This window comes from Magallana gigas, chromosome 7 (assembly GCF_963853765.1).
Source record: "Magallana gigas chromosome 7, xbMagGiga1.1, whole genome shotgun sequence".
Lineage (NCBI taxonomy): Eukaryota > Metazoa > Mollusca > Bivalvia > Ostreida > Ostreidae > Magallana > Magallana gigas.
The window spans coordinates 49,893,209-49,905,108 of record NC_088859.1 but is presented as its reverse complement, the minus strand read 5'-3'; the positions used below and the strand labels follow the sequence as shown (position 1 = coordinate 49,905,108).

The 11,900-nt window shown below is 36.4% G+C and overlaps 1 protein-coding gene across 2 annotated transcripts; it reads left to right on the top strand.

The window, feature by feature from the left end:
* The first annotated feature begins 206 nt into the window (after positions 1-206).
* On the top strand, positions 207-10,960 carry LOC105337483 (uncharacterized). 2 transcript variants are annotated; one of them, XM_011442213.4, is made up of 8 exons: positions 207-519; positions 2,339-2,722; positions 3,179-3,565; positions 3,729-3,857; positions 3,946-4,044; positions 4,234-4,248; positions 7,099-7,183; positions 7,274-10,960. In XM_011442213.4, the coding sequence occupies exons 1-8, from the start codon at positions 465-467 to the stop codon at positions 8,268-8,270; spliced, it is 2,151 nt and encodes a 716-aa protein (XP_011440515.3). In that variant the 5' UTR covers positions 207-464; the 3' UTR covers positions 8,271-10,960. The 2 variants fall into 2 exon arrangements, with proteins under 2 accessions (XP_011440515.3, XP_011440521.3); XM_011442219.4 differs by lacking the exon at positions 4,234-4,248.
* The last annotated feature ends 940 nt before the right edge of the window (positions 10,961-11,900 follow it).

The window sequence follows — 11,900 nt, the reverse complement described above, 5'->3', positions numbered from 1 at the left end:
TGATTGTTTATAGAAATCAAGTTACAATCGAAATAATAAATGAGTCAGAAGTCTAACTTTTTGCTTAAATTAAAAAAAAATCTTTAAAGGGATCTTATTCTAATTTCCATTTATTAAAAAAATGAAACTGAATACAAATATGAATAGATCTTCATTTCCACCCTGGGCCACATAGTCCTTTGGTAACGATTTCACATCACACCTAAACAACTCACTTCCTGTTCCGGTACCCAGGTGAAAATGGCCGATGCGAACGAAACCAAAAACAAAAACAGCTTTGTATGAAGGATTTACTGAGTTCGTCTATACTTTGAAATTGTAATTTTGTGCCTCTGTTTGTCGTGAAACAGAGTTTTCAAGAAAGCAGGGGCATTGATTTTCACTTGAATCGACCACGGTCACTTCGCTTTCTCCTGTTGGGAGGTCACAGATAGTGGGAAGGGTCGCGATGTAAAAACTCTGGAATGATGAGGCCGGCGTACCACCAAGTCTGGCTTATACTTGTGGTCATTTTGTCAGGTTTGTACCTTCATAGTTTGTATATGATTTATAAAGAATTAAGACTACAAATGCAGATCATAAAATTCGAATAGGAAAACAGGTGTGACAGAGAAAAGCAAGTTGTGGTGTCCAAGTACTTTAAAAACAGAAGTTTTGACATTACTCTAGTTAGATCAACTTGCACAATAAATTGATCATATCCATGCAAAAATATGAACTGATTTTGAATGTAGAATTTTTACTTGAACTTTAATAACTGTTCATGTGTATGCATGAATCTCTGACAGAAACTGTGTGATCCCAAGTAATATGTTTACTGTTCTACCCATTAGGGCTAGCTCCGTCTATTACGTGAAACATGCAAAATGATTTTCATATAGACACGATTTATTATACAAATATTACACATTTTTTGATAGGTTAGGAATGAACGCCCTCAATTTTTAAATGGAGGATTAAAGTTTTAGCATTAGAAATTCTTTAGCTTTAGCTTGTACTTACTCTGCGCTTTAGTCTATTTAAAGCTCACAGTAATAACAGGCAAAGAGTAAATACCATGGAAGCTGCGCCTCCCCAATGATAAGACTTTAAGTATTGAGAAATATTAAAATTCTGTATTTATCATTATCATGTTGGATTTAAACTAAAAAATAATTTTCTACTTTAAATTATTATTCAGTGTAAATACTGCTTGAATGACAGTACCTGCTTCAGATTCATTAAGTTGATTAAACAATTAATGCAATCCCATTTAAAAAAGGTTGCTATTGAACATTATGAAATTGTGATTTACTTTAAATTTATAATGCAGACAAAAAAAACCCACCTTAAACTAAAAGAGAACAATTTTAGTAGAAATTCAATCACAAATTTGTTACACAATCAGTTGCCTACACAATTGCGTAAGGGTAAGGGTACATCTTGTTAAAAAGAATTCATGTACCGGTAACAAATGCTGGAAATAGCAAAACATTTAACTGAGTTTGAATGGCTTTCATATATATATTTATAAATTAACTCTAAAACCACAACTAAATTCATTCATACTGTGTTTTGTGAAAAGGTCTATAAAGATGAAAACCTTTGTTATCATTTGAAACTGTGAAAAATAACAAAATACCTTAGGGTTTAAATACTACACATGCATGAATATGTTATGACTAATGCCTATTGTGACATGGCACATGTCATTGCATGTGTAAATAGAGTATAGATGTCAAAATGCTTGGTTTGGAAAATGTCAACTCAATTCAGTAATGTGTAGAAATTCCAAATTTATAATGTTTATTTTGATGTCTAGTAAAATGTAGAATATACATGCGTTGAAACTTTTCTGAATTAAAAACCAAATTAAGAAAAAAAAAGATCTGGTCATCTGGATATCTTATCATCACATTGTAGTACAAACAGATGGATCATTGTGATATTTTATTAGATGTAAAGAAAAGTAAAGCACAGAATTACTACGGTATTTTATATATTTAGAGATAGGGCTGTAGCATATATAATATGAAAGAAAGCTGGTAAAAACAGACTTCTATGCTATATGTTATGCTTATATGCTATATATAACTATGCTATGTCATGATTGGTTGGTGTAAAAAATAATTCATTGATGATAAAAAGTTAAGAAAATTCAGGCCATGGAACTGGAACAAGACTTAAATTTTAGAATTCATTGTTTAAATTAAGAGTTAGAAAAGGAATCATATAATGGTAATCAGTTAAACGCTATGCCGTGAATGTATTTGTGAGTAGTGACTAAATATTGTATGATAAATCTGGTAACATGATAATTATGGGGCACCATTACAATTCATGCTGTAATTGTTAACAGTGATATCAGCTCAAACTGAGGAGGATGGTCACACGGCTACAGCTTGTGTGGGGCGCTGTGATTTTGGCTACAGAATGGACTGTCCCCGAGGAAAGAGAGTGGCTCCCCGGGATCTAACCTACCACGCAAAAGAGACCTCGGCACAGTGTCCAGCCATCAAACAGAACCCAGATGTGATGTGTCAGAGTAGCGAGGAATGTTGTCGCTACAACGGAGGCGACTGTAGTCAACCGTTCTCCTACAGCAAGGCTTTCGATGTGTTTAACAATTGCTCTGGGTACCAGAACTGTGGGTGGTTCAGGGCAGAGTCAGTAGACCTTGGAAACCGCTGCAGTCACCGAGACAAGACCAACTATGTGTCAGCTACCTACAGCTGTATCAAAGGTAACTCAGACAAAAATAAATTACTGAAAATTTGTATTTTATTTTAATTATAATATCCCACTTTAAACCCCAACACCAATTGTATGTAGTGTACTATAAGTGGTAGTTGGTGTATTTATGTCTTTGAAAACTGTGAAATATCTTAAACTAGTTCAATGAAATAGAAAATTCATTATTTGATAACCCATATTTAGAAAATAAGCATTGATTAAAAAATAATCACATGGAAAAGATATTTAAAAGATAAAAGAAAACTTAATACTTGCATCCTATAAAAAATTATAGATCTACCGGTATTTGAATATGCATATGTGAAATATTAGATTTTAGTATATACTGCTCAAAACAGGATGCAAAATAAAGATGAAATATCTGAATAACATGCAAATAACTGAAATAGGAGTGAAAGTTTCAGAAATTTTAAATATTCTTATGTTCTATATTCTTTGATTTTAGAGGAAACCTTTATAGATATATGTTCAGAGGCTTCAAGGCAAGGCAAATCGGTGTCCCTTTTGTACAATGGCTCTCGCTACGGAGGTGCCGTAGGGGACCCCCGGGTCTGTTCCTGTGCCATCACCACATCAGACTGTGACTCTCCAGCCAGACTCAAGTTTCGTGCCGTTGATCTGAGACTCCATTCTTACAATGACATCACTTCCTGTAAGCCCCACAGTCGTGTATCGCTCCAAGACACAGCGACGTCACAGTCGTTACGGTGCCAGTCCAATTATTTCCAGAAAGGTTTCCGAGATGTGTTCTACAGCTCCTCGCCTTACGCCAGAATGTCCTTGTACAACCAGCCTGGGGTGTACCCCACTCAGGTGTGGCTGGAGGTGACAGGTAAGTGGATCAAACCATTCCAACATGTTCAACGTACAGGAGCCAGAGGATGTTTATCCTTGATGGGTGTCCCAATTATCCATACTGAATTATCTGTAAGATTATGATTGTTTATTTGCTGTATGCAATTTGCCTTAAATTCTGAAATCTGTCATAATTGCAGCCACAATACCTAATATAGATGTGATTGTGACATGTGGAAGCAGTCAACCAGAAAATCAGTTGTTTTGTGGGCCTCCATTGCCTCTCACCTCCCCAGCATACGAGCACAAAACCTCAACCAAATCATCAGGTTAGGGGACATTAACATTTCATTAACGACCTTAATTTCTCAGATCAGTAGTCCCAAGTATTTTATCCTTGAAATCTGTACATTGCAGGAGACATATTTGGTCCGTCTGGTGATGGAGGGGAGAAACCGTCACCTGATAAAGATAATGAGCCTCGCGAGACAGACGACACCGTCCTCAGTAAAAAAGGTAAGATTCTCGGAGCTCTGTGACATGCATGTTTATAAGAATTGAAAAGGTCTGTGATTGTAAGTTGTAATGATAACTGAGGACTGCACGCATTGTACAATAATGACTTCTATATGTCAAACTGGTGCATCACAGTAATCTAAACCAATAACGTTAGTTGTCATCTAACTGATGTTTTGATTGTTAAAGGTTTTGAATGGCCTGGTAAGTGCATTGTGTCAAGATTGGAGATATGAGGTGGTGTGTCTGTTTATGGTCTGCTTAAAAGAATTTTAAACCATTTCCTTTTAATTCAACTGGTTTAGAAATGATGCCTTTTTTGAGACTGCAAAGTTTTTATCTCTGTCTAATTAAATTTCCGTATTCTCTAAAGATTATTGATAAAAGAAAATAATGTGCACCATAAACAATAGATTAGGGAAGTAAGTGCAAAGGAGTGAATACCTTGGTGTTGTGTAAGAAAGTTAAGCCATAAACAGATACATTAGAGACCTGGCTGTATTATTTCCTTGTATGATTGTTATCACCAGATTCCTACTATCACCATCCGCACCTTCCACATACTAAGCATGGTGTTTGCATCGCCTTATGTACACTGAAATGATCTCAGTTCTCTACCATTATATGTATCATGAAACATAATCTTAGTTCTGTTTTAATCTGTATAATTGGAAATCATATCATATCTGTTTCATATTAAATTCAAAATTATCCAACTCAATTCTATATTAAAAAAAAAATAAATAAAAAAATGAATTATTAAATATAGAATGCATCAGTTCTGTGATATAGGACAAATTAGTTGTTTTAACATTTGCAAAATTTTCTTGGTCTTATAGCATATAATTATCTCTGTTCTGTAACTTTAGTTTAATTATCTAACTTCTGTAACATTGGTATTGCTATCTTGATGTGGAACTGCTATCTATAATTCTCCAATATCTATAGTCAAGAGGAATAAAATGTTAAAATATTAGCTTTGCCAAATTGTTTCAAAGACTATATCAAAATGATTAAGTTTATAGAATTCAACAATGTATCATACGGCAATGTTAGTATTTAAAGGAACCATATATGGTAATAAACCGGTACTAATCACTAATTGGAGCTGGCATGTACTCCCTTACATAACTGGAGAAATTGCCCAAAATGTCACTGACTACATGGTCTATGGGATTCTGTATTAACCTCTTACTTGTCATGTATTTAAGGATGTATCATTAATACAGAGCTTTTAATCAGAAGTTGTCAGTTGAATCTTAATATGGTAGTAAGTTCATTTTGGATTTAGTAAGCTTTCAGAGTTTTAGGCTTGCACACGAAAGATGAGATTAATACAGAAATGAGGTATCAGGTCATTTCATGACTCAGTTGTTTGGATTACCTAACAAGCAAATGTGAGACCATATATGTCAATATGAGGAATATGATCCAAGCTGTCCATACAAAAAGTTAAATAGGCATAGCAATATCATCTAATATGTAAAAGCAAGTTCCTTCAATTCTTAATCATCTGAAGAGCACCAACATTACACACATTATTATACATGTAGATCATAATTATCTGTTAACTTGAATTACTTTATCATATTATTTTCTTAACTCATAAATTTATTCATCTTTGATCATGATAATTTGACAGAGAAAGTTTCATATCTATACCTCTAGTCACATTGTTTATCATATGGAAGCTGTTTTGGGATGAATTTACTTCCCTGCCTCTTTAAAATTCCTCATATAACTTCTAATGGTATTTGTGGTCCCTATTTTAAGAGCTGGTGTATATGTTTGGGATGATGGATGTTTCACTAGAATTTCTGAGGCAGGTGCCCTCAGTGACCTCAATAACCTTTCGGTGGTCGTGATTTGACATGACTGACAGTAACAGTCAATATTATGTCAGGGGTCAGTGAAGTGTGACCAAGGTAGTGTCCAGTGTCAGATTCCTCAGGACAAAACTCCCCATGTTGGTGGACAGTAAGTCTAATGGTACTTTAGTCTTGTATATCTTAGTTTTCTTTAAAAAGCTGGGATTCTGAAATTATAATTAACGTATAGGTATCATTTTCTTGCATTATAATGTCCGCCTGACTTTTTAGCTTTTGTTGTGGTGGTGTTGATTGATGTACCGCATGAGTAAGTGTCCATTACTTCCTGTTTATTTGAAATTTGTTGTGGGCTGTTGCTATTGTCAAATTTCCTCATCATGCAGCGGTGGCCTACAATTACACTGCTTTAGTTGCAGTGTGAATTTAGCACACTGAATTCATAATGATGCGAAGCTGTCACCTAGCTGTGTAATGGCTAGAATGTATCGTATAGTGACATTTACATTACAATTTATGAGGCAGAATTTAATGATTCTTCAGTGAACAATTGTTGTCATTCAGTATGATTAGCATATAATTATACAGAGAAAAAAGCCATCACTGTTTCTACTACTTGTAAAAAAGCCAAATTATTTCTGAAAACTATCTTTTTTAGTTCATTAATGCATTGAGCTATGTATATCATGTGTTTAATTAAGAAATAAATGACATTGATAAAAATTTACTTGAATATGAACTTAACAAATCCTGTGAAGTCCAAAGAGCTTTTCATTAGAGTTTATCACATACCAACCAAGATCATGTCCTTGTGAACCTTTGGACAGTGTCATTCATTTCTTATGTTTAAGTTTGAGATAGTCAGATCAAAATTATGCATGTAATCATAATTTCATTGAACCTATTTATGCATCAGTCAAACTTTATGCAATTTGTGTCTTCATTATGATGTCATAAATATGACCTTATGACCTGTTAAAAGTATACACAAAATTGAACTTCAGTTTTTCAAACTAGGAAAGATATACCAGTATTAAAATATGTGTGCCCTCTGAACATATTTTTTATCTGCCAACAAAACTTAAGTATACCATGTTATTTGCTTTATGGATATGAATTGATATTGTCTGCATCATTTGAGACCTTCATGTTGACACAGTATTGTACTGACTCTGTGATTGGATGATTTACTTTGTACCAATACTAACATTGATTCCTATTCTTCCAGACCTCGGGCTGATTGTGGGCACTGTGGCTGGTCTCCTGGTAGTCATCCTCATCATTGTGATCATCATCATTTGTATCAAGCACAGGTAAGGATGCCTATAAAAGTATATGTAAAGTGGTACAACATTTAATACAGGTGTTAAATTTAAGCGTTACATAAATGTTTGTGATTGCAGGAGAAGGAAGCTGCGGAAGAAGCCCCCCATGCTGCCCCACCCTGTCCCTCTGTCCACCCCCAGCTCTGTCATCCCTTCCTCATTCCCTTCATCAGCCACAGAGGAACGCTACACAGAGGAGCAGTATGGAGATGACAAATACGGGAACTATTATGAGAGCGTGGCTCAACCTAATGGCAGTATGGACAACAAATCTCCTTTCACTCCAGGGAAAGCGATGGGGTCATTTTTTCCTAGTGACCGCCCTAAGATACCACCCCCTGCTCCTCCAAGTATTCCAGCCACCCCACCAGTCAGGAAATTTTCAGAGACCAAACTGGACGTTAATCCATACCATGCCCCTTGGGATGCCTCCGTGTTCCAGGCTCCAAACAACAGAGCCAAGAAGAATGACCTGGCTTATGCTACCAGTGATGAGATCCAGGTGTTGATTCAGAGGATGGAGAATGAGAGAGGGCGTGTTTCAGAGGGACTCAACATACCAAAGCCCATCCCTCAGAAAGGTTACATTTATATTGATGATTATCAGAAAAAAGATGGAAGTTCAAAGGCTGCCGAGTTATATGTGTATCAGGATGACTCTGAGGACTCTGAGTCTGAAAGTGACAATAGGCGGGTGAACGGAGTGAATGGAGAGCAGTCGGATGAAGCCTCGACCCGCCCCTCACAGGGAGAGCAGGGGACAAGTGAAGGCACTCCCAGGTCTAATGACAATTTCTGTGGCAGTGAGGACACTGGGTATCGCTCAGTGGGCAGCCCTGAGCATGTGCTTGTGTCGGAGGACGATTACCTTGTACCTGGATCAGTTAAGTCCACCTCCAGCAAGGGAACCTCCTCGTCCACAGTGAAAGTCAGCGAGCGGGGGAGTGTCATTTATAACTCATCTTACGGAGATCCTTGTGATGCTAGACGAAGTGAGACGGGGAGTAATTCATATGGGGAGCCATATGATGCGGTGCAAGAAAAGGAAACTGTGGATGTGAAAACGAAATTCTGAGAACTTGTTGGAAGCACTGTGAAGCACAATGTGAAAAAAGTCTGCAAATGTCCAGCACTTGCCCCAAATTTTGCAGGATTTTTTAAGGATATTTTTACAAATTTTAATGTTTATCTATCTAACAGGAATTAATGGACCTTTAAATCACATGTGCATTACTATAAGTTATAATAGGATTCAATTTTATAGAACTTTTCTGTTTGTTGCAAATGTTAGTGAAAGGACCAAACTGGAGACCATACATAGCAGTTGTTTGTACTGTGGTTTTACTTGCTGACAATACTTAAACCTGTGAGTTGCCAGAACCTCTGGAGTGTCCCTGCCTTGTCTCAATGTTGTGATCTGTTGTTGTTAGTCCCTTTGTATTGGCGGTGCCATATAAGTCTCTGGTGCTGGTCGGGGCACCTGCTGCCTTAGCACCACTCTGTGGTGCTGTCAAGTATTTCATACACATTTTGTAAGCTAGGTGGAGGGCCTTGTTGAAGGACAGACATTTAACTAGTCACATCTAAATAACATTAAGACCTGACTGAAAGTGAAAGTAAAGCAAAAATGGACTTTCTCCAACTTTTGTATCTAACATTCCTCCAGTCTTGTCGTATGCTCAAGTGAGTTGAAGGGAGACCCTAGCATGGTTACTCATTGCCAACAGGTCACATGGGTTTTGTAGCCAGAGTTAAAAAAGATAGTTATAGATAAGAATGAGCTTTCCTCCTAACCAAAGAGAATGTGGAGTAGTGAGCATTGGGCTTTCATTGACAGTACCTTTTCTAAGAAAGCTGTGTGGTAAAAGTGTAGTCTGTACTGGTGTCTTTGTGTTCATTTCTTTATCTTCACATGATATTTATTGGATGTATCATGATATTTTTTGTGAACTTAAAATTATCATACTGATAACACTGGGAAACTGTAGATTATCCAAGTAGTTACTATATTTTTGAATTATACATGAATTCATCATAGTGAACTTGATTTACTTGTTCATGTAATAGAATTTTTTTCAATATATAATGTCAATGAATATCTTTTTTTTCGGGTTGTGAGATTACAAATTCAATTTGATAATTGAAGATGTGAGTATTTAAGACACAATATATCTGTGTAATTTCCCTCTGACCTGTTTTGTGTCTGTTACTTTCTTTATGAAAGGAAGTTCTCCTGGTGTCTTTGTCTGTTTTTAATTCATTTTGTTCATTCTGTCCAGAAGTAGAGGTTGTGATGCCAGGATGTAGTCTGTGATTTTACATGTTACATTAAGTGTTTGATCCTTAAAAAAGAAGGGTACTGACACCTTGAATATATGAATGTTTAGCTACATATATAATTTAGGGGTTTCCCTTGCCATATTGGCTACATTTATTTTAATTTTTTTTCTTGCTGAACAGGTTGTGAATTTAAAATTTGCATTAAATCAGCAAAGTTAAGAATAAGGTTGTCATTTTTCATACCTCATCAAATTTTCTTTTTACCTAGTTTTTTCTTTCATATGTTCATTGACTTTTGTTTTTATTTATTCTCCTTTACACTATTTAACATTCCAGTGTGAGTATACAATATCTCTGTACATGTTGACAGCAGTTACTCCCCCTTTTTTCATAATTACAGTATACATGTATTACTCAGTTTGATTTTATTGTGTAAATCATTGTAATAAAAATCTCTTTATCTGCTAGTGGGTATGGCCATACCAACCTTCTTCTGATAATTTATTCTTTGCTCAAGGTTAAAGCAGAAAAAGAAACCAGTTTAATAGCATGGATCAATATGTTGAAGAAACTTGATGTTTCAGTCAATCTGTGAATCTGTATGAATTGTCTCAAAATCATCCAATCACATCATGTATTCACTTCCGGAAAAAAAATGATTCAGTTGTCCATCACAACAGTTCATGCTTCGAAATTGTCATTTAGTTTTATGGTTTCAACCTGACTTAAATTATATTCTTATATACCTTAATGTTACAAGCATTAGAGCCCTTTTCAAATCAAATAATTATATTGAGACTGTTGTTATCTATATATGCTCTGTACAAGTATATTGAAAGTTTAAGCATTGTTATCTGTATTTTTCTTTGTAATTTGTATATATTGGGAATCTATATAACATTGAATGTTATATCTTAAACCGTGTAATTTTCTTTGGTTGTAAGAATTTATCGTTGTGAATAATCCATGATTATAGAAAGGCATGTATTGTATTGTCACACTTGATAATCGGAGTCAGCCTGGTGCTTGACGGGCAGTGTTTTTCTTGATTTCTGTTGTGAATGTCAGTTCAATGTTGCCAAACTATCAGTATTTATTTTTGTCATGTAGCCCAGACCCTTTTATCCTGTTCATTCCAGACAATTGCAAAATTTAACATTCCATAAACTTGTGAATATTTGGAAACAGCAGTTGTCAGGTGATGCATATTCATCTATTTCTTATGAATGTTCATCAGAGGTTTCACGGAAACCATTGTCCATTATTTTCACATAATTGTAACAGTAGAGAACATCCTAATAGCTGTATTAATAATGTTAGTACTTGTACGAATCAGTTTATGTGCATGATAATTCTAGGTACCATAACAACATTCAAAAAATAAAGCCTGCATTCTAGAGAAAAGCAAGAGGATTTGTACATCCAGTCTCAGATTGTTCATTAACTTTTGCTATCAATAAACCAAGCTGTAAAGCCTAAACCCAATCCTTTTATTTTATGTCATTATTTTTATTAATGAGCATAGCTTTATCTGGTCAAGAGATGAAGACATTATAGCAGAGAATTTACGTTTTCTGCACTGAATTTGGCACCCTAGTTCCTGTACTACTACTCTAGAGGTTCCTTGATAGAGCTCTGGTACTCTCCAATGGAGCTCGTTCCTGTACTACTACTCTAGAGGTCCCTTGATAGAGCTCTGGTACTCTCCAATGGAGCTAGTTCCTGTATGGCTACTCTAGAGGTCCCCTGATAGAGCTCTGGTACTCTCCAATGGAGCTAGTTCCTGTATGGCTACTCTAGAGGTCCCTTGATAGAGCTCTGGTACCCTCCAATGGAGCTTGTTCCTGTATGGCTACTCTAGAGGTCTCTTGATAGAGCTCTGGTACTCTCCAATGGAGCTTGTTCCTCTATGGCTACTCTAGAGGTCCCTTGATAGAGCTCTGGTACTCTCCAATGGAGCTAGTTCCTGTACTACTACTCTAGAGGTCCCTTGATAGAGCTCTGGTACTCTCCAATGGAGCTTGTTCCTCTATGGCTACTCTAGAGGTCCCTTGATAGAGCTCTGGTACTCTCCAATGGAGCTTGTTCCTGTATGGCTACTCTAGAGGTCCCTTGATAGAGCTCTGGTACTCTCCAATGGAGCTAGTTCCTGTATGGCTACTCTAGAGGTCCCCTGATAGAGCTCTGGTACTCTCCAATGGAACTTGTTCCTGTATGGCTACTCTAGAGGTCCCCTGATAGAGCTCTGGTACTCTCCAATGGAGCTTGTTCCTGTATGGCTACTCTAGAGGTCTCTTGATAGAGCTCTGGTACTCTCCAATGGAGCTAGTTTCTGTATGGCTACTCTAGAGGTCCCCTGATAGAGCTCTGGTACTCTCCAATGGAGCTTGTTCCTGTATGGCTACTCTAGATGTCCCCTGATAGA

Bases quoted from the DNA above. Each gene is read 5' to 3' on its own strand.
- LOC105337483 (XM_011442213.4), top strand. From the start codon at position 465: ATGATGAGGCCGGCGTACCACCAAGTCTGGCTTATACTTGTGGTCATT. The intron at 2,723-3,178 runs GTAACTCAGACA...CTTTGATTTTAG, and splicing joins TACCTACAGCTGTATCAAAG to AGGAAACCTTTATAGATATA. The intron at 3,858-3,945 runs GTTAGGGGACAT...TGTACATTGCAG, and splicing joins AACCTCAACCAAATCATCAG to GAGACATATTTGGTCCGTCT.